A 23733-nucleotide genomic window follows, 5' to 3' on the forward strand; every position below is an offset into this window, starting at 1 on the left:
TTTGCTTCTTGTCTTTCTTTCTTCAATTTATTTATTTTGTTCTTTCTTCACTCACTAAAACTTACCACAGTATTTCTCAAGAAGGAATAATTTGATTGTTGCAGTGTAATAATATTATTTGTTGCCATGGGGCAGAGAGAGAAATGCAGTTGTATAGCTAATATCTTGCTATTTTACACATTTTGCCATGAGGCTGAGAGAAAATGTTGCTGTTTTAAGTTCAGGGATTCTTGAAAGACGGGACAATCTCAACTTTTTTTCCACAAATATTTGTCTTAATATTAACAAAATTTGAAATATATATTTTGATAGACCAAAGTATCAGTTATCACACCATGTAAAGGAACAACCTTTTTTTGTAACTAACTGGATAGGCATTTCATTTTTACAGTCATGTCCACAAATGTTTAAATGCCTTGATTGTTTAATTCTAACGTTAGATTATTCAAATATGTAATACAAATCTCCAAACTTATTTTTGTTTTGTTTTATAGCACTAATGCTCCAGGGTTAATTTCGTTACCATTTTGGCAGGTTTTCCTAGATTTAGAACATTAAACAACATTTATAAAGCAAACAATATCCCTTAGGTCTAGCACAGCAAATATATCAAATGTTTAAGCAGATGTTACAGAACAGTGATACAAATATTTATTTCTGAATATTGACACCAAAAAAAGATCTTAAGGGGGTTAGCCATCAGTGACAGAGTTGAAAATCCCCAATAAAACATAACCATTCGATCAGATATTTCAGCACTGACTGAGTTGACAAAATGTCATTTTTCTTCTTCAAGTGGTTTACACGGCAGCAATTTATAAAACCTAATTAAATGTAACATATTTGAACCAAAATGCATGTTCTATCAGGCAGATGGAGTTTACAGTTTATGGTTGTGAACTTGTGATCATGGTGATTCCAATATTGTTTGTTGAATTATTATTCTTTGCCTAATTTATTGAAAATGAAATTAAGAAATGTCTAATTTACTTAAGTATTCACAACCCTGAGTCAATACTATGTAGAAGCACCTTTGGCAGTGATTACAGCTGTGAGTCCTTTTGAGTAAGTCTCTAAGAGCTTTGCACACCTGGATTGTACAATATTTTTCCCATTATTCTTAAAAAAATTATTCAAGCTCTGTCAAGTAGATTGTTGATCATTGCTACACAGCCATTTTCAAGTCTTGAAATTGATTTCTCACGCCTATTTAAGTCAAAACCGTAACTAGGCCACTCAGTAACATTCAATGTCGTCTTGGTAAGAAAATCCAGTGTAGATTTAGCCTTGTGTTTTAGGTTATTGTCCTGCTGAAAGGTGACTTTGTCTCCCAGTGTCTGTTGGAAAGCAGACTGAACCAGGTTTTCCTGTAGGATTTTGCCTGTGCTTATAGCTGTATTCTGTTTTTCCTTTATCCAAAAAAACTCCCTAGTCCTTGCTGATGACAAGCATACCCATAACATGATGCAGCCACCACCATGCTTGAAAATATGAAGAATGGTACTCAGTGATGTGTTGTGTTGGATTTGCCCCAAACATAACATTTTTAGCAGTATTACTTAAGTGCCTTTTTGAAAACATGATGCATGTTTTGGAATATTTGTATTATGTACAGGCTTCCTTCTTTTCACTCTGTCATTTAGGTTAGTATTGTATAGTAACTACAATGTTGTTGATCAATCCTCAGTTTTCTCCTATCACAACCATTAAACTCTGTAACTATTTTTAAATCACCATTGGCCTCATGGTGAAATCCCTGAGCAGTTTCCTTCCTCTCCGGCAGGAAGGACGCCTATATCTTTGTAGTGACTCGGTGTATTGATACACCATCCAAAGCCTAATTAACAACTTCACCATGCTCAAAGCGATATTCAGCGTCTGCTTTTACATTTTTTACACATCTACCAATCGGTGCCCTTCTTTGCGAGGTATTGAAAAACCTCCCTGGTCTTTGTGGTTGAATCTGTGCTTGAAATTCACTACTATCTTACAAATAATTGTATTTACAGAGATGGGGTAGTTAACCACTATTATTGAACACGGAATGAGTCCATGCAACTTATTATGCGATATGTTAAGCACATTTGTACTCCTGAACTTATTTAGGTTTGCTATAACAAAGGAGTTGAATACTTATTGACTCAATACATTTCAGCTTGACATTTTTTAGACATTTCTAAAATACAATAATTCCACTTTATTATGGGGTATTGTGTGTAGATCAGTGTCACAAAATCTAAATTTAAATCATTAAATTTAATTCAGGCTGTAACACAACAAAATGTGGAAAAAGTAAAGGGGTGTGAGTACTTTCTGAAGGCACTGTGGCTGACCCTGCTCATTCCTGATTCTTTTAGGATATTAGACAAATCTGACGGAGTTGACCATGTCTCCAGACACATCTTTTTGGAATCAAAGTTTTGAGACAGATATTCTTTAAAGTCACAGAGGGCTGTTGCAAGAAACTACATAAGATCATTTTTCGGTTAAAATCCATTTTGGACAGTTTTTAGAACATTTTTTTTGCTCTGGACATGGGCATTTCCAAGAATAAACCCTACATGGAAACCAATAATATTGAAAGTGTTTAGAAAATTCCAAAAACTAATATTTTCCCTTATAAAATTTCCCTAAATGTACATTTTAATCTTAAATAATATACCAAAATTATTATTTTTTAACTATAAAAATAAAGTTTCCCTGCCGGACAAGGATTGTCCCGACTTTCAAGAATCCCTGAGCTAATTTCCCTGAGCTAATTTCCTGCTATTCTTTTTTAAAATCTGAAAAACATAACATAAAAGCAATAGCTTGTTCTTTATATTTAATGAGCATTCATGAAAAAATCATATCATCTTACAGGAAATGGGTTACAATAAGAAGAGGACGCTTTATTATTGAATGTGATGACAATTAGAGCTCTATTCAGTCTTGAGATCATTTTCCTTAACTTGTTTGGACTTAATTTCATTCCTTTCAATACCTATATTTTCCTTAATTAGACTTCAATCAATTCCTTTTAATGCTACAGTACTCCTACCATGCCACCCTGTGGCCAAGCCGCTGTGCTACTTCAGGAATGGGTTCCCTCTCTTTATTCGTGGCAATGTAATGATAAAACCCCAAACAGTTAAATGTTGAATAGACTTCAAGAGTTTACATTTCAACAATAAGCCACTCACATAATATAATATGCCATTTAGCAGAAGCTTTTATCCAAAGCGACTTACAGTCATGTGTGCATACATTTTTACATATGGGTGGTCCCGGGGATCGAACCCACTACCCTGGCGTTACAAGCGCCATGCTCTACCAATTGAGCTACAGAGGACCACATACAGTGGGGAAAAAAAGTATTTAGTCAGCCACCAATTGTGCAAGTTCTCCCACTAAAAAAGATGAGAGAGGCCTGTAATTTTCATCATAGGTACACGTCAACTATGACAGACAAAATGAGAAAAGAAAATCCAGAAAATCACATTGTAGGATTTTTAATGAATTTATTTGCAAATTATGGTGGAAAATAAGTATTTGGTCAATAACAAAAGTTTCTCAATACTTTGTTATATACTCTTTGTTGGCAATGACACAGGTCAAACGTTTTCTGTAAGTCTTCACAAGGTATTCACACACTGTTGCTGGTATTTTGGCCCATTCCTCCATGCAGATCTCCTCTAGAGCAGTGATATTTTGGGGCTGTCGCTGGGCAACATGGATTTCAACTCCCTCCAAAGATTTTCTATGGGGTTGAGATCTGGAGACTGGCTAGGCCACTCCAGGACCTTGAAATGCTTCTTACGAAGCCACTCCTTCGTTGTCCGGGCGGTGTGTTTGGGATCATTGTCATGCTGAAAGACCCAGCCATGTTTCATCTTCAATGCCCTTGCAGATGGAAGGAGGTTTTCACTTAAAATCTCACGATACATGGCACCATTCATTCTTTCCTTTACACGGATCAGTCGTCCTGGTCCCTTTGCAGAAAAACAGCCCCAAAGCATGATGTTTCCACCCCCATGCTTCACAGTAGGTATGGTGTTCTTTGGATGCAACTCAGCATTCTTTGTCCTCCAAACACGACGAGTTGAGTTTTTACCAAAAAGTTCTATTTTGGTTTCATCTGACCATATGACATTCTCCCAATCCTCTTCTGGATCATCCAAATGCACTCTAGCAAACTTCAGACGGGCCTGGACATGTACTGGCTTAAGCAGGGGGGACACGTCTGGCACTGCAGGATTTGAGTCCCTGGCGCGTAGTGTGTTACTGATGGTAGGCTTTGTTACTTTGGTCCCAGCTCTCTGCAGGTCATTCACTAGGTCCCCCCGTGTGGTTCTGGGATTTTTGCTCACCGTTCTTGTGATCATTTTGACCCCATGGGGTGAGATCTTGCGTGGAGCCCCAGATCGAGGGAGATTATCAGTGGTCTTATATGTCTTCCATTTCCTAATAATTGCTCCCACAGTTGATTTCTTCAAACCAAGCTGCTTACCTATTGCAGATTCAGTCTTCCCAGCCTGGTGCAGGTCTACAATTTTGTTTCTGGTGTCCTTTGAGAGCTCTTTGGTCTTGGCCATAGTGGAGTTTGGAGTGTGACTGTTTGAGGTTGTGGACAGGTGTCTTTTATACTGATAACAAGTTCAAACAGGTGCCATTAATACAGGTAACGAGTGGAGGACAGAGGACCCTCTTAAAGAAGAAGTTACAGGTCTGTGAGAGCCAAAAATCTTGCTTGTTTGTAGGTGACCAAATACTTATTTTCCACCATAATTTGCAAATAAATTCATTAAAAATCCTACAATGTGATTTTCTGGAATTTTTTCCTCAATTTGTCTGTCATAATTGATGTGTACCTATGATGAAAATTACAGGCCTCTCTCATCTTTTTAAGTGGGAGAACTTGCACAATTGATGGCTGACTAAATACTTTTTTCCCCCACTGTATACACTACCAGTCAAAAGTTTGGACACACGTACTCATTCAAGGGTTTTTCGTTATTTTTTACTATTCTTTATATTGTAGAATAATAGTGAAGACATCAAAACTATGAAATAACACATATGGAATCACGTAGTAACCAAAAAAGTGTAAAACAAATCAAAATGTATTTTATATTTGAGATTCTTCAAATAGCCACCCTTTGCCTTGATGACAGCTTTGCACACTCTTGGCATTCCCTCAACCAGCTTCATGAGGTAGTCACCTGGAATGCATTTCAATTAACAGGTGTGCCTTCTTAAAAATGTATTTATTGAATTTATTTCCTTCTTAATGCGTTTCAGCCAATCAGTTGTGTTGAGACAAGGTAGGAGGGGTATACAGAAGATAGCCCTATTTGGTAAAATACCGAGTCCATATTATGGCAAGAACAGCTGAAATAAGCAATACGGAACATTTCAAGAACTTTGAACGTTTCTTCAAGTGTAGTCGCAAAAACCATCAAGCGCTATGTTGAAACTGGCTCTCAAGAGGACCGCCACAGGAATGGAAGACCCAGAGTTACCTCTGCTGCAGAGGATAAGTTAATTAGAGTTACCAGCCTCAGAAATTGCAGCCCAAATAAATGCTTCACAGAGTTCAAGTCACAGACACATCTCAACATCAACTGTTCAGAGGGGACTGTGTGAATCAGGCCTTCATGGTCGAATTGCTGCAAAGAAACCACTACTAAAGGACACCAATAATAAGAAAAGAACTGCTTGGGCCAAGAAACACAAGCTATGGACATTAGGCCGGTGGAAATGTGTCCTTTGGTCTGGAGTCCAAATTTGAGATTTTTGGTTCCAACTTCCTTGTCTTTGTGAGACACGGTGTGGGTAAACGGATTATCTGCGCATGTGTAGTTCCCACCGTAAAGCATGGAGGAGGAGGTGTTATGGTGTGGGGGTTCTTTGCTGGTGACACTGTCTGTGATTTATTTAGAATTCAAGGCACACTTAACCAGCATTGCTACCACAGCATTCTGCAGCGATACGCCATCCCATCTGGTTTGGGCTTAGTGGGACTATCATTTGTTTTTCAACAGGACAATGAACCAACACACCTCCAGGCTGTGTAAGGGCTATTTGACCAAGAAGGAGAGTGATGGAGTGCTGCATCAGATGACCTGGCCTCCACAATCCCCCGACCTCAACCCAATTGGGATGTTTTGGGATGAGTCAGACCGCAGAGTGAAGGAAAAGCAGCCAACAAGTGCTCAGCATATGTGGGAACTCCTTCAAGACTGTTGGAAAAGCATTCCAGGTGAAGCTGGTTGAGAGAGTGCCAAGAGTGTGCAAAGCTGTCATCAAGGCAAAGGGTGGCTTTTTGAAGAACCTGTTCATTTGTTTAATACTTTTTTGGTTACTACATGATTCCATATGTGTTATTTCATAGTTTTGATGTCTTCACTATTATTCTACAATGTAGAAAATAGTAAAAATAAAGAAAATCCCTTGAATGAGTAGGTGTGTCCAAACTTTTGACTGGTGCTGTATACAGTGAGGGAAAAAAGTATTTGATCCCCTGCTGATTTTGTATGTTTAATCACTGACAAAGAAATTATCAGTCTATAATTTTAATGGTAGGTTTATTTGAACAGTGAGAGACAGAATAACAACAAAAAAATCCAGAAAAACGCATGTCAAAAATTGTATCAATTGATTTGCATTTTAATGAGGGAAATAAGTATTTGACCCCCTCTCAATCAGAAAGTTTTCTGGCTCCCAGGTGTCTTTTATACAGGTAACGAGCTGAGATTAGGAGCACACTCTTAAAGGGAGTGCTCCTAATCTCAGCTTGTTACCTGTATAAAAGACACCTGTCCACAGAAGAAATCAATCAATCAGATTCCAAACTCTCCACCATGGCCAAGACCAAAGAGCTCTCCAAGGATGTCAGGGACAAGATTGTAGACCTACACAAGGCTGGAATGGGCTACAAGACCATCACCAAGCAGCTTGGTGAGAAGGTGACAACAGTTGGTGCGATTATTCGCAAATGGAAAAAACACAAAATAACTGTCAATCTCCCTCGTCCTGGGGCTCAATGCAAGAGCTCACCTTGTGGAGTTGCAATGATCATGAGAACGGTGAGGAATCAGCCCAGAACTACACGGGAGGATCTTGTCAATGATCTCAAGGCAGCTGGGACCATAGTCACCAAGAAAACAATTGGTAACACTACGCCGTGAAGGACTGAAATCCTGCAGCACCCGCAAGGTCCCCCTGCTCAAGAAAGAACATATACATGCCCGTCTGAAGTTTGCCAATGAACATCTGAATGATTCAGAGGAGAACTGGGTGAAAGTGTTGTGGTCAGATGAGACCAAAATGGAGGTCTTTGGCATCAACTCAACTCGCCGTGTTTGGAGGAGGAGGAATGCTGCCTATGACCCCAAGAACACCATCCCCACCGTCAAACATGGAGGTGGAAACATTATGCTTTGGGGGTGTTTTTCTGCTAAGGGGACAGGACAACTTCACCTCATCAAAGGGACGATGGACGGGGCCATGTACCGTCAAATCTTGGGTGAGAACCTCCTTCCCTCAGCCAGGGCATTGAAAATGGGTCGTGGATGGGTATTCCAGCATGACAATGACCCAAAACACATGGCCAAGGCAACAAAGGAGTGGCTCAAGAAGAAGCACATTAAGGTCCTGGAGTGGCCTAGCCAGTCTCCAGACCTTAATCCCATAGAAAATCTGTGGAGGGAGCTGAAGGTTCGAGTTGCCAAATGTCAGCCTCGAAACCTTAATGACTTGGAGAAGATCTGCAAAGAGGAGTGGGACAAAATCCCTCCTGAGATGTGTGCAAACCTGGTGGCCAACTACAAGAAACGTCTGACCTCTGTGATTGCCAACAAGGGTTTTGCCACCAAGTACTAAGTCATGTTTTGCAGTGGGGTCAAATACTTATTTCCCTCATTAAAATGCAAATCAATTTATAAAATTTTTTACATGCGTTTTTCTGGATTTTTTGTTGTTGTTATTCTGTCTCTCACTGTTCAAATAAACCTACCATTAAAATTAGCAAACTTACAAAATCAGCAGGGGATCAAATACTTTTTTCCCTCACTGTATATACACTGCTAAAAAAAATAAAGGGAACACTTAAACAACACAATGTAACTCCAAATCAATCACACTTCTGTGAAATCAAACTGTCCACTTAGGAAGCAACACTGATTGACAATAAATGTCACATGCTGTTGTGCAAATGGAATAGACAACAGGTGGAAATTATAGGCAATTAGCAAGACACCCCCAAAAAGAAGTGGTTCTGCAGGTGGTGACCACAGACCACTTCTCAGTTCCTATGCTTCCTGGCTGATGTTTTGGTCACTTTTGAATGCTGGCGGTGCTTTCACTCTAGTGATAGCATGAGACGGAGTCTACAACCCACACAAGTGGCTCAGGTAGTGCAGCTCATCTAGGATGGCACATCAATGCGAGCTGTGGCAAGAGGTTTGCTGTGTCTGTCAGCGTAGTGTCCAGAGCATGGAGGCGCTACCAGGAGACAGGCCAGTACATCAGGAGATGTGGAGGAGGCCGTAGGAGGGCAACAACCCAGCAGCAGGACCGCTACCTCCGCCTTTGTGCAAGGAGGAGCAGGAGGAGCACTGCCAGAGCCCTGCAAAATGACCTCCAGCAGGCCACAAATGTGCATGTGTCTGCTCAAACGGTCAGAAACAGACTCCATGAGGGTGGTATGAGGGCCCGACGTCCACAGGTGGGGGTTGTGCTTACAGCCCAACACCGTGCAGGACGTTTGGCATTTGCCAGAGAACACCAAGATTGGCAAATTCGCCACTGGCACCCTGTGCTATTCACAGATGAAAGCAGGTTCACACTGAGCACATGTGACAGAGGTGACAGAGTCTGGAGACGCCGTGGAGAACGTTCTGCTGCTTGCAACATCCTCCAGCATGACCGGTTTGGCGGTGGGTCAGTCATGGTGTGGGGTGGCATTTCTTTGGGGGGCCGTACAGCCCTCCATGTGCTCGCCAGAGGTAGCCTGACTGCCATTAGGTACCGAGATGAGATCCTCAGACCCCTTGTGAGACCATATGCTGGTGAGGTTGGCCCTGGGTTCCTCCTAATGCAAGACAATGCTAGACCTCATGTGGCTTGAGTGTGTCAGCAGTTCCTGCAAGAGGAAGGCATTGATGCTATTGACTGGCCCCCCCGTTCTTCAGACCTAAATCCAATTGAGCACATCTGGGACATCATGTCTCGCTCCATCCACCAACGCCACGTTGCACCACAGACTGTCCAGGAGTTGACGGATGCTTTAGTCCAGGTCTGGGAGGAGATCCCTCAGGAGACCATCCGCCACCTCATCAGGAGCATGCCCAGGCATTGTAGGGAGGTCATACAGGCACGTGGAGGCCACACACACTACTGAGCCTCATTTTGACTTGTTTTAAGGACATTACATCAAAGTTGGATCAGCCTGTAGTGTAGTTTTCCACTTTAATTTTGAGGGTGACTCCAAATCCAGACCTCCATGGGTTGATAAATTTGATTTCCATTGATAATTTGTGTGTGATTTTGTTGTCAGCACATTCAACTATGTAAAGAAAAAAGTATTTAATAAGATTATTTCATTCATTCAGATCTAGGATGTGTTGTTTAAGTGTTCCCTTTATTTTTTTGAGCAGTGTATATATACATAAACTCAGCAAAAAATGAAACGTCCCTTTTTCAGGACCCTGTCTTTCAAAGATAATTTGTAAAAATCCAAATACCTTCACAGATCTTCATTGTAAAGGGTTTAAACACTGTTTCCCATGCTTGTTCAATGAGCCATAAACAATTAATGAACAGGCACCTGTGGAACGGTCGTTAAGACACTAACAGCTTACAGACGGTAGGCAATTAAGGTCACAGTTATGAAAACTTAGGACACTAAAGAGGCCTTTCTACTGACTCTGAAAAACACCAAAATAAAGATGCCCAGGGTCCCTGCTCATCTGCGTGAACGTGCCTTAAGCATGCTGCAAGGACGCATGAGGACTGCAGATGTGGCCAGGGCAATAAATTGCAATGAGACGCCTAAGACAGAGCTACAGGGAGACAGGATGGACAGCTGATCGTCCTTGCAGTGGCAGACCACATGTAACACCTGCACAGGATCGGTACATCTGAATATCACACCTGTGGGACAGGTACAGGATGGCAACAACAACTGCCCGAGTTACACCAGGAATGCACAATCCCTTCATCAGTGCTCAGACTGTCCGCAATAGGCTGAGAGAGGCTGGACTGAGGGCTTGTAGGCCTGTTGTAAGGCAGGTCCTCACCAGACATCACCGGCAACAACGTCGCCTATGGGCACAAACCCACCGTCACTGGACCAGACAGGACTGGCAAAAGTGCTCTTCACTGACGAGTCGCGGTTTTGTCTCACCAGGGGTGATGGTCGTATTCGCGTTTATCGTTGAAGGAATGAGCATTACACCGAGGCTTGTACTCTGGAGCGGGATCGGTTTGGAGGTGGAGGGTCCGTCATGGTCTGGGGCGGTTGTGTCACAGCATCATCGGACTGAGCTTGTTGTCATTGCAGGCATTCTCAACACTGTGCGTTAAAGGGAAGACATCCTCCTCCCTCATGTGGTACCCTTCCTGCAGGCTCATCCTGACATGACCCTCCAGCATGACAATGCCACCAGCCATACTGCTCGTTCTGTGCGTGATTTCCTGCAAGACAGGAATGTCAGTGTTCTGCCATGGCCAGCGAAGAGCCCGGATCTCAAATGCATTGAGCACGTCTGGGACCTGCTGGATCGGAGGGTGAGGGCTAGGGCCATTCCCCCCAGAAATGTCCGGGAACTTGCAGGTGCCTTGGTGGAAGAGTGGGGTAACATTTCACAGCAAGAACTGGCAAATCTGGTGGAGTCCATGAGATGCACTGCAGTACTTAATGCAGCTGGTGGCCACACCAGATACCCCCTTTGTTCAGGGACACATTATTCAATTTCTGTTAGTCACATGTCTGTGGAACTTGTTCAGTTTATGTCTCAGTTGTTGAATCTTGTTATGTTCATACAAATATTTACACATGTTAAGTTTGCTGAAAATAAACGCAGTTGACGTGAGAGGACATTTCTTTTTTTGCTGAGTTTATATATAATAAACCACTCAACACACTTATATTTCTTGATATATGGACAGGAAAATCAGTACTAGTTTAGTAAGGGCATGGAGGACAAAATCAAGGATGCAAGATTAGTTAGGACTAGGAACGTTCTAATTTTGAGTTATAGTTGAAAATTCTTACATCATTGAAATTGAAATGCTTTCTTTTGAGGTGACACTAAATATGTTATAAAAACAAAAGTGCTGTGATGTTATTGGCAATACAAATTAGACCAGTTAGCAAAGCAAATTAATATGTTGGAAGCTTAAAAGAGAAAGTCATTCATTGTTATGATTACGTTCTAAAGAAGAGTGCGTAACAAGTACAGAAAAAGCACAGCATAAATTATTCAATTTTTGAAAACTTTAATCAGTTTTTCTTTTTCTTAAACAAAAAAAGTATGTGGGTCAAAATAAATATAATATTTTGTCACAAGTGATGCAATGCCAGAAACAAACATATATTTTGGCTTTTGGGGTTTCTTTTTTGTTCCGTGTTGAAAAACATTAGCAATACATGATAGTTTTTATTAAATTCGCTTTCAGTGTAACAATACATAATACAACTGCTTTATATTGCTTGCTCTTGTTGCAGTTTGTGTCTGCATTAGAGTGGCTGTGTGTGTCTGAGTCTGCAAGTGTACAGTATGTGTCTTTATGGGTACACATGCATGCAAGTTGGAGAATGTGTTAACATGTACAGTATATCTGCATTTTACAGTTGCTGAGTGGATGTGTGTGTCTGAGGGATATTTACCTGTTAACATACATGCATGGGTGTGTGCTGTATCAGTGCAGATGGTTATGAGTGTTCACACCACCATTCCCTGAAGCAGTGGGCTTCTTTCTCCTGGTGACTGTCGGATCAGAAGATTCCACAGCAGCATCGGCACAGACGTGATTCCAGAGCTGCCCATGCTGCCGCTTGTTGAGTCCTTCCTCAGTGGACGGTACTGCTTAAACCGCCTGGTTGGAAAACACAAGTTAGCTGGCATTCATTCTACAGTTTCTAAAAAATATAAGATTTGCATTATATTGTATAAGACCGCACATAATAATGGCATGGGATATTTTCTTTTTGGACCACTTTGTGTCAATACTTTTTGTGGATCATAAATCAATTTGGAGAAACCAGGAAGTGTGTGACTTTCATTGCATCATGCGACTTTTATGGTGGTTAGAACTGTCTTTCACTCACTTGTAGGTCAAAGCAATGGCACCAACAACACAGACAAGGACCATGACACCCAGAACCGCGGCCACAGTGCCTGCTGTGGAGGAGTTGGAGCCTGCAACCACAACACACAGTATGAGGAAGGTATGGTACAGTACACTCCACAGATCAGTGAAATTTAATATAAAACCGTTTTTTAAAGTTCATAAAGCTTTCTGTACAGTTGTTCGTTAATTTCACTCACCCACTGTCACACTGACTTTAGCACTGGCCACAGCCAGACTAACATCATTTGTCAGGGACACATTGATGCAGAACACTCCAGATTCGTTGAAAAACTGGCGAAGTATCATCTGACAATCTGGGGAGGGTGTCACGTTGTTACAAACGGTCTCCACAGGTGTGATGCAGTCTGCGTCCGAGATAATGGTGCACACTTCATTGGGCAGACTAAGCAAAGAGAAGGTGGAGATATAAAGTGCAGGGGATGGCAATGTTCAAAATGCAAATTTCAATAGAATGTGCACGGTCCCTTGGGTCCTGTCTCCACTGCTGGCTGGCTACTCACCTCCCCTGGCAGGTGATGGTCAGGTCCACAGCATTCTGTACCACCTCAGTGGCCAGAGACACCACGTTAGCCATCTGGGTGATCTCCACACTCTCAATACCCTCTGAGAAATTAGATTGATTGAGAGATCATTATCAGCAACCATCACCTGCATTGTACATCTCAGCTGCGACTGTATTGAAAATACATATACAGTATATGGACATATGTGTACTTACGAACGACATCCACTGAGGTCGAGAAGGAGCCGTAGCGGTAGATCATACAGTTGTCAGTCACTGTAAGTTCCGGAACCTGCCTTTTAGCCACAACAAGAGCCACCTGTGTCTCTGTGCCTGCCTCTATCTCAGCCTCTGCTGCTACCTCACTCTCCACTGGAGCAGTCACTGCTGCTGGCGCTGAAGAAAACAAAGACACAGTAAGTTATTCATATTATGAAATGGCTCAAATTATTGCTGAAGTGTTTTTGTTTATATATAGAATGAGTAAGTAACTAAGTAAGTGATCACCGGCAGTGTCGTCAGCTGCAACCTCATTCACAGTCTCTACGACCTCTGCCTCTAGCGCTGCCTCGGTCTCAAGAGCAGGTTCAGCTGGCACCACCTCCACCACAGCTGCAGCCTCTGTGTCGGCAGAAACAATGACGTTAGCAGCAGGGGCCACCATCTCAGCCTGGGCCACCTCTGTAGCAGCCGCAACCTCCACTACAGTATCGGCAACTAAGGCCTCCTCCACCGTGGCAACAACGGTGTCTACGACTGGGATCTCTGGGAGGACTGTGGCCACCAGGTCCACTATGGCCTCCTCTCCCTCTGCAACTGGAGCAACTGAAGCAGCAGCGTCGATGGCGGGCACATTTGCGGCTGTAGCCTCTACCACCGCGGTTTCAGCAGCTGCATCGGCCGAATCTGCAGCAGCTACCTCTTCAGTTGCTGGAGCGATGGGGGCAGTTGTGGCTCCCTCCACAGTGGCGGGGTCCTCAATGGTTGCAGCAGCCGTGTCTTCTGCTGTGTCATCGGCTTCTACTGCAGGGACAGCGGCATTGTCTTCTGTTGCCGAGACGACAGCTGGATCTTCTGCTGCTGGGACAACGGTGGCATCCTCTGCCGCAGGGGCCACTGAGGCAACCACCTCCACTCCCTCTGAGGCGGTGCCTTCGGCTGCGGGTTCGGCTGTGGCATCGGCTGTGTCTGCGGGTTCGACTGCGGCACCGGCTGTGTCTGTGGTTTCGGCTGTGGCATCAGCTTCAGCTGCGGGTTCAGATGCGGCTGTCTCTTCGGCTGCGGCTGCATCATCGGCTACAACTGCTTCTGCAGCCTCAGCAGGGGCAACGTCAGAGGCGAGTAGATTCAGGGCGATGTCAGCTGGAGCTGCCCCTGGGGTAGAGACCACCACAACCACGGCAGGGGCGCCGGTCAACACTGGTTGAAAACACAAAAACAAAGGCAACAAATGTAACTTACAACTGTTACGTATGTTATATGCACCGAATATGCATTGACTTTGGTAAAGGAAATATTGGATCAGATAAATGGATACGCTGTAAAATAGAAAATGATGTCTCTCACCAGTGGGGCTGGCAGCGGTGGGGTCTGCAGGTGTGTCACAGCCATTGGGGATGCTTGCCATCAGGACCACCTGAGGCCTGTAGGTGCCGGTGGTGAGGTACATGTGTGAGACCTGGCGCTCCCTGGAGATGAGGGTGCCGCTGTTGTCACCAAAGTCCCAGTTAAAGGTGACGTCTGAGGTGCTGAGGTACTGGCTGGGGTCGTGGAGGCTGATTCTGAAGGAAATGGCCCTGTTCTGGATGAATCTCTGGTCAGCCTGGTTCACATCGTTAATTTGGGTCAGCGACACTGTGAAGGGGATCTGGTCTGGGGAGGCACAAGGCAAAGGCAAAACATGTCAAGTTGATGTTGTGAAAGATTGTGAGAATAAATGCAAAATATTTCAAATGATCAATTGAAGTCAAATTAGGGTTGATTGATTTTCTGTTTAAAATAAGATTTTGTGCATTTAAATTTGGCAAGTGTTTCCTCTTGAACAGCTGCCCACCTGTGATGGAGAAGGTTGTGGAGGCATAGCCCAGAGGGATGAACTTGTCCTTGCCGCGGCAGTGGTAGATGACCACCTCCATGTTGTAAGAGCCTAGGGGCACATTGTCTGTGCCGATGGTGAGAGAGGAGGAGGGCCCGCCTGCCACCTGCCAGTAACGTCCTGGGATACAAAGCAGCAGTGGTTAGAAAACACAGCAACGGTTATAAAACTTAACTGAAAGGCCTGATGATCAAATCTTGAGTTGACAAAGCTCAGAAGAACAATAGCTGCTTTATTACTCCTTTCAACCCTCTTATCAAAGGAATGATTTCACAGTGTACACTGCGTACAGCTTTGTAAATACCAGAAAGCATTGGGTTATTGTGTTAGCACTTTCTCACATGAATGTCTGTAAATTAAAGAGCTGTTTCTACCCCATGTCTTCCACACAAACACGTAGTGGGGTTTCATGTCTGCGGTTCCAGTGAAGGGGGTGCCATCAGGGAAGACTCCACTGTACTCTCCTGAAGGACCAGAGACCTTGTCGGGGTACACAGCCTGGCCCTGACGGTACTGTGTTCCTGTAGGAGAAGAGGACCACACCCAGTTCAACATAAAAAGGTTAGGGACACTAGAAAAAGACTGTAGGCCTATACGACCAACAAAAAACTGTGGGGTCGATGGTATGGTATCGTTGTTGAATTTGAAAGGAGAGCTCACCATTGACAGTGCAGTTACGCGCCCACACCACCTGTCCATCAGGACGTGCTTTCTGGTTCGATGGGAAGCGAAGGTTGATGTTAAAGGTTGCCTTTGAGCCAGTCAGGATGGGTGCATCGTTTTTCACATTGAATGTAACTTCTCCACCTGGTGACAGAAAGTGATAAATACATCAATAGAAAGTGGTAAACGTTTCAATATACGTTCATTGGTCTATAAAAACGTGCAGTAAAGTGAGAACGCACCAGTCCAACAGTCTCTGTATCGGGAGTCCCCATCTTTCCACTCTGGATACATCCGTGAGTTCCATGAGCGGTAGCGTGTGAAACGTGTTTTAGGCTCTGAAAAAAGAAAGGGATGAAGTTTTAGGGTACTTCTTCTCCCATTCTCCTAATTGAAACAATGTTTTTGTTGATCACACTTTGACATATAGTGAACTACTTCTACTACATTCATATTAATCCTATTATTGAGGTTTTATAAGTTATGTAACATCTCCAGTGGCAGTGGGTTCCCAGTTCCCAGTTGACCATTGCACAATTAAATCTGGATGTAAATCTGAGGTTGAACATTTAATTTGATTAGGACTTTGCTATTGTCTAGACATTGGTCAGGAACAAGATCATGGCACCCAGAACTCATTACCTACCATGCTAATTAATTAGCATTTACTTTTATAATGTCCATTCGGTGAATGTCATGCACAAATCTACTACTCAGACCTGGAATCTTTATAACCCTGGCACAAATGCTTATTGAAAATGTTGACACAATTTCTACTTTTCCTAAATCTATTTATCTCCAAACCTACAGTATCTGACCCTTCCTTACTGAAAATACAATCATAGCTATTCCATTTTATGACCATATGATTATACGTTGAAGTGTTCTCTGCCCTGTTGCCTACCCAGGGTAGAGGAAAAGTTATCATCATAACGTTACAGTTTGGCATATGGGTGCAAGATGGGATGTGGACAAAGACATTTACCAACATTTTACTGAAAGAAGGATCAAAAATAGTTATTTGAGGGAGTAGTTAGCGGTGGTGGGTAGTTCAGGTATTTCATTGATGGTTGTGGAAGGGGGAGGAGTGAACGAGGTGGAGGTTCCAGGCGGTGTGAGTCACACGGCCCCTGCAATCCCTGTCAATCCCTTTCATGTGACTGTCAGTTGAGCACAGGCAGCCGTAATCCCAAATGCTGGAATGAGGGGAGCCTCTGTGGAGTTCAGACATCAGGGCAACCTTACTCTGCTACTGCCGTGCGTGTGTTTGTGTGTGCATGTCACACATGCAAGTGTGTGTGCGAGTGTGTGTTATATGACTGAAATCGGGATGATGTATCATAAGGTGCAAGTTCAGGATTTAGGAAACCGCAACAACTACATTATCTTCTGTTATTATGAGCCCCTTGTATTCCCATTGGCATAATACAGTCCTATCATACTCAGCTTCAACAATCTTAGGAATGCATCCTCTAAAATAACTAATTCATAATGACAAGCCTTAATATCGTTATCATGTGCAGTCATTAAATCAGATAGTCACACTTCAAACTAATTGCCAATGAAAAGACCGATATCTCCAACCAAGTTAACCAAGTTAATTACAGTTTGTGGTTTGGTTTGGATATCCATCAGATGCAACACATTGGTAGATAATACACTTTGAACCTCATGATTGATAGTGAAACACCAACTTTAGTACTAATGTTCCCTCAGGGAAAAATATAGTTATTCTATTCTATTGTTGAGAGCTGAGAATTTTAGGGTTTGGAGACCAAATTGGCATGTGATTGTGTTATTCTTGATTACAAGCATGTAATCTGTGGCCCACTCTGTCAGTAGTTATTAGACATGCTATTCTACTGTATATTACACAGTGGCTGAATTCTTGCTAATGTGAGATTAATGTAGACAAGGCACGCAAATGAGAGATTTTTTGGTCTACAGAATTTCACATTTGATTAATCACCAAATGTACTACCAAACTTAAGTGCATGATGAGCTCATATCAAAGCATAATGTGCATTTACTCAGGATTTTCTTTATGAAATTCTCCACACTTTAAAGCTGAACTGACCTGCACAAAATTATGGTGTTATTTATAAGATTATACTGGTATACTATGCTCTTTTGAAAATGTTGTAATTACAGACACTGGCAGTCCTGTAAATTCACCAGGTATTGAAACGTTTTGCTATATGCAGATATTTATAGAGTATATATGCAGTGTATTGAGGAGGCAGTAATGCATAGATTATTATTAATCCTGTTCAATGGCAATGCTCAACCTATAGCAAAATATGTAACACCATATTCCAAAGTTCAGGCTTTAGAGCTCAGTTTCTATAAAGACCCTCAGAATAAAGGAAACCATTTAAAAAAATTATATCACTTAACAATATGAGGGAGGCCACTTACTCGCTTTTACTTACGTTTGTTTTGCTTGTCCAAGTTCCATTAGTGTGTAAACAACCATACAATGAGTTGTTATTGTTTCTCAATAATATGATGATTGACAGATCCTCAGACAAGTTATATCATATGTATTGATTAGTCAAATGTAAGAGTTTTTGAAATACAAAACATGCAATTAGTTTATATAATGGGGAAATATAGAACAAACCTTTCACTACTAAAAGGGATTGTTTGCAGAAATGTCATTGCTCAGTGAGTATCTCTTCCATTATTTCAATTAATCCTACCTCAGCCCCATCTCCCCTCCAACACTGCACATAACTCAAGAAAGAGGGGATGGAGCAACCAGTGTTTTATCAAATAGTCATTTAGAAAGTAATACATATATACTCACTTGCTTCTAAAGCTGCTGATGAGATAGCCAACACCAGTACCGCCAGTAAAGTCCTCATTGTGCGTGGTTGTGTGTCCTTCTTTCTCTGCCCAGTTCCTAACCCTCGTCCTAGTCTTAAAAACCCAACAACACACCTCCCAGAGAGACTTGTGGTAGGATTTCTGATTCCCTATAAGAGAGTCGGACCCTTAATTACCATAAACTTGCCTCTCACCCCTGATCATAGAGGAGGCTACAAACCAGCCCCCTCCCACTATAATCAACTGTGTGAATAGACAGACACACTTTGTTAGCAATGCTACTATGTTTTCGAATGTTTTATTGGATAATTACAGTAGCTAAAAGGATTAACCTTAACGTAGTGTTACCATCAATACAGAAAACATATTTCCACATGTCAGACTGTATTTAAAAAAAGCATCAGTAATGCTATCTTTGCACTGGATAAAGATGAGGCATAAAACTCTTTCATTTATTTTGAAGAACTGAGGAAATTATCCGATTTCGGACATATAATTTTCTCCAACAAGTACAGAATGATAGTTTTCCCATTTTCATAAGACAGTGGGAACCTTATGGAATTAGTGGCCTAGTGGTTGTGATAGAAAAACGCTAAAATCTAACTTTATTGGTCGCCTACACAGATTTGCAGATTTTACATTTTGGTAATTTAGCAGACGCTCTTATCCAGAGCGACTTACAGGAGCAATTAGGGTTAAGGGCACGCCCTTGCTCAAGGGCACGTCGACAGATTTTTCACCTATTAGGCTTGGGCATTCGAACCAGCGACCTTTCAGTTATTGGCCCAACGCTCTTAACCGCTAGGCTACCAGATGTTATCGCAGTTGCAGCAAAATGCTTTCTAGCTCCAACAGCGCAGTAACATCTAGCAATACAATACATACATAATCCAAAAAGTTACAAAATATCAGTAATATCAGAACGAGCAATGTCAAAGTCCAGACTAGAAATAGAAATAGAAATGGTGTGTATTGACAGTATGGACAGTTTATGAATAGAAAATATGTGTACAGCAGTAGTTATATAGGATGAGCCATGACTAGAATACAGTATATACATATAAAGTGGGTAAAAAAGTGTATTGGTCCCGGCTTTGATACACCTGTACGGTCTCCGTCTACTAGATGGTAGCAGGGTGAACAGGCCGTGGCTCGGGTGGCTAAGGTCCTTGATGATCTTCTAGGCCTTCCTATGACACCGGGTGCTGTAGATGTCCTGGAGGGCAGGGTGTGTGCCCCTGGTGATGCTTTGGGCTGACCGCACCACCCCCTGTAGAGCACAGGAGGTTGGTGGCACCTTAATTGGGGGAGGACGGGCTCATAGTAATGGCTGGAACGGAATAAATGGAATGGTATTGAACTCATCACACACATGGTTTCCATGTGTTTGATACCATCCCATTCACTCCATTCCAGCCATTATTATGAGCCGTCCTCCCCTCAGCAGCCTCATGCGCTGAAGAGCCATGCGGTTGTGGGCGGTGCAGTTGCCGTACCAGGCGGTGATGCAGCCCGACAGAATACTGTTGATGTTGCATCTGTAGAAGTTCGTGAGGGTCTTGCCGAATTTCTTCTGCTGAGGTTGAAGAGGCACTGTTGCACCTTATTCACCATGGTGTCAGTGTGGTGGGACCATTTCAGGTCCTTGGTGATGTGCACGTCAAGGAACTTGAAGCTTTTGACCCTCTCCACTGTGGCCCCGTCGATGCTCTCTCTGCTGTTGTAGGCTCGGGCCTAATTTATGTGTTCTCTGTCACCTGTAGCAGCATGGAAAATGGTCCATGAACGAAAGGACAATGCCTTCCCCCTCTGAGGGGCCAAAATGCATCTCTCTGTTATAGTATCCAGAGGACTGACTATTGAGTGTGATAGAATAATACTATATTATCCATGTTTGGTATCTATCTGAAACTTGTTCACTGAGGATAACTCTGATGCTATCTATATGGATGTATGATCTCTGTGGTGACTTGTATCTTTACAGGGTGAACTCTAAATTACTCTCAAGGAGGTTCTATTGTCCTCTCAGGAATTCTGTCTAATTTACAGTGGTCTCATCCCCCATCCCCCCCCTGTGGAGATTGGGCCTTTCTGGTCTGGTTACACTGTAAACTTGGTATAGTTTGATTGGTCAAAGGTAGTTGGTTTTGGGTTGAAAGATTACACCTTCAGATGTTATAAATGGAATTAAATGCCTTGTTCTCTCTCTTATCCTGTATCCAGCAATGGAGGAAGGTTGTATGATCAATTCTCATTTCTTAGGTCTGGCCTAGTAAGCGTCTTTGTTCATGCTTTGTCTTCTAAGTTAACCTTAGGATCTATATGCCTAGAAGTATGGTTTGTAATGCTTGTTAATACTTATAACTTAAGCTTTATGCCTCCATTCATTGTACAATGTTATTAAATACAGTGGGGAAAAAAAGTATTTAGTCAGCCACCAATTGCTTAGTCTTATTACAAGTCACATGCAAGGTATCTATAATATCATATATACTGTATATACACATGTAAAATATTACTACCCACTACACTATCTCCTATAGTCCACGATCAGAGAGGGAGGAGATGTGAGGTTCTGGTCAGGCTTAGGCGGCGAGCAAACCATCCACCACTTCCGAGTATTGTATTCGCTAACATTCAGTCCCTGGACAATATAGTAGACGAGCTCAGGGCGAGGATCTCCTTTCAGAGAGACAAAAGGGACTGTAACAAACTCTGTTTGACGAAATCATGAATCTCTGCAGATATAATGTCCCCGTCCATACAGCCAGCGGGGTTCTCCATACATTGCGCGGACAGAAAGAAAGAACTCTCCGGGAAAAACAAAAGTGGAGGGGTATGTCTCATGATTAACAACTCATGGTGTGATTGTGGTAACGTACAGCAACTCAAGTCCTTTTGTTATCCCGATCTGGAATACTTCACCATCAAATTTCGACCGCATTACCTCCTGAGATAATTGTCTTTGGTTATTGTCACTGCCATGTATATTCCACACCAAACCAACACTGTGACGGCTTTAAAGGAACTACACTGGACTTTGTGCAAACTGTAAACCGCATATCTTGAGGCCGCATTTACTGTACCTGGGGACTTTAAAAAAGGAAATCTCGAAATTCTACCAACACATCTCCTGTGCTACACGCGGAGAGAATGCGCTTGACCATTGATATTCTCCCTTCCAGGATGGCTACAAGGCCCTCTCCCACCCCCCTTTGGAAAATCAGATCACACCTCCATCCTGCTCCTATAGGCAGAAACTTAAACAGGAAGCACCCATGGTAAGGACTGTTCAACGTTGGTCTGATCAATCGGAATCAATGCTTCAGGATTGTTTTGATCACGCAGACTGGGAAATGTTCTGGGTCGCCTCTGGGAATAGTATTGACGTATACACTGACTCGGTGACTGGTTTCGTAAAGAACTGAATAGAGGGTGTTGTTCCTACTGTTAACGATTAGAACTTACCCAAACCAAAAACGATGGATAGATGGCAGTATTCACGCAAAACTGAAAGCGCGAACTACCGCATTTAATCACGTAAAGGTGACTGGGAATATCGACGTATACAAACAGACCAGCTATGACCTCTGTAAGGCAATCAAAGAGGCAAAACGACAATACAGGGACAAAGTGGAGTCGCAATACAACGGCTCAGACACAAGACGCATGTGGCAGGGACTCCAGAAAATCATGGATAATAAAGGGAAAGCCAGCCACGTCCCGGACACCGACGCCTCACTCCCGGACAGGCTAAACACCTTCGCCCACTTCGAAGAAAACAACACAGAGCCGCCGATGTGGGCCCTCACCGCTCACGAGGACTGTGTGCTCCCAATCTCCGTGGCCGAAGCGAGTAAGACATTCAAGCATGTTAACCCTCCGGCTTGCAAGGCTGCCGGGCCAGACAGCATCCCAAGCTGTATCCTAAGAGCATGTGAAGACCAGCTGGCTGGAGTGTTTACAGACATATTAAATCTCTCCCTATCCCAGTCTATGTGTCCCCACTTGCTATAGATATCCAATATATTCCTGTACCCAAGAAAGTGAGGTAACTGAACTAAATGCCTATCGCCCCCTAGCACTCACTTCTGTCATCATGCTGAGAGGCTAGTTAAGGACCATATCACTTCCACCTTACCCAACACACTAGACCCACTACAATTTGCATACCGCCCCAACAGATCCATGGACGACGCAATGGCCATTGCACTGCACACTGCCCTATCCCACCTGGACAAGAGGAATACCTATGTGAGAATGCTGTTCATTGACTCCAGCTCAGCCTTCAACACCATATTGCCCTCCAAGCTCATCACTAAGCTCAGGGCCCTGGGTCTGAACCCCTCCCTGTGCAACTGGGTCCTGGACTTCCTGACGGGCCAACCCCAGGTGGTGAAGCTAAGCAACAACACCTCCGCCACACTGATCCTCAACACGGGGGCCCCACAGGGGTGTGTGCTCAGCCCTCTCCTGTACTCCCTGTTTATCCATGACTGCATGGCTATGCACGTCTCCAACTCAATATCAAGTTTGCTGATGACAACAGTGGTAGGCCTGATTACCAACAACGCTGAGACAGCCCCATGTAGGGGGTGAGATCCCTGGTGGAGTGGTGGCAGGAAAATAACCTCTCCCTCAACGTCAACAAAACGAAGGAGCTGACCGTGGACTACAGGAGACAGCAGAGAGCACGCCCCCCATCCACATCGACGGGCAACAGTGTAGAGGGTCAAAAGCTTCAAATTCCTCGCCGTGCACATCACGGAGGACCTGAAATGGTCCCTCCACACCAACACCGTGGTGAAGAAGGTGTAACAGCGCGTCTTCAACCTCAGGAGGCTGAAGAAATTCAGCTTGGCCCCTAACACCGTAACAAACTTCTACAGATGCACCATCGAGAGCATTCTGTTGGGCTGTATCACCGCCTGGTACAGCAACTACACCGCCCGCAACCGCAGGGCTCTCCAGAGGGTGGTGCCCTCCAGGACATCTACGGCACCCAGTGTCACAGGTTAACAGTGTCACAGGAATGGCTTTAGAATAAGAATGTGAAAGTCCTTGAGTGGCCCAGCCAAAGCCCAGACTTGAATCCCATTGAAAATCTGTGGAAAGATTGCTGTTCACCACCGCTCCCCATCTAACTTGACAGAGCTTGAGAAAGTCTACAAGGAAGAATGGGAGAAGATCCCCAAATCCAGATATGCAAAGCTGTTACAGAAATACCCAAGACGATGCAAAGCTTTAATCAACGCCAAAGGTGCTTCTACAAAGTATTGACTCAGGG

The 23733-nt window shown here is 43.3% G+C and overlaps 1 protein-coding gene across 1 annotated transcript; it reads right to left on the reverse strand.

Moving 5' to 3' along the window:
* Positions 1 to 11123: 11123 nt before the first annotated feature.
* On the reverse strand, positions 11124 to 18572 carry LOC121575152 (protein QNR-71-like). The gene is made up of 12 exons (XM_041888054.2): positions 18427 to 18572; positions 15860 to 15955; positions 15615 to 15761; positions 15329 to 15475; positions 14913 to 15074; positions 14426 to 14731; positions 13367 to 14278; positions 13076 to 13255; positions 12858 to 12960; positions 12534 to 12739; positions 12314 to 12404; positions 11124 to 12081 (listed from the first exon to the last, which is right to left on the reverse strand). The coding sequence occupies exons 1-12, from the start codon at positions 18482 to 18484 to the stop codon at positions 11928 to 11930; spliced, it is 2562 nt and encodes an 853-aa protein (XP_041743988.1). The 5' UTR covers positions 18485 to 18572; the 3' UTR covers positions 11124 to 11927.
* Between the last annotated feature and the right edge of the window lie 5161 nt (positions 18573 to 23733).

Source organism: Coregonus clupeaformis, chromosome 10 (assembly GCF_020615455.1).
Source record: "Coregonus clupeaformis isolate EN_2021a chromosome 10, ASM2061545v1, whole genome shotgun sequence".
Classification (NCBI taxonomy): domain Eukaryota; kingdom Metazoa; phylum Chordata; class Actinopteri; order Salmoniformes; family Salmonidae; genus Coregonus; species Coregonus clupeaformis.

Coding starts and splice junctions, on each gene's coding strand:
- LOC121575152 (XM_041888054.2), bottom strand. CDS start 18,484: ATGAGGACTTTACTGGCGGTACTGGTGTTGGCTATCTCATCAGCAGCT. Junction 15,762..15,859: donor ATACAGAGACTGTTGGACTG/GTGCGTTCTCAC, acceptor TTCTGTCACCAG/GTGGAGAAGTTACATTCAAT. Junction 12,405..12,533: donor TAAAGTCAGTGTGACAGTGG/GTGAGTGAAATT, acceptor TTGTGGTTGCAG/GCTCCAACTCCTCCACAGCA.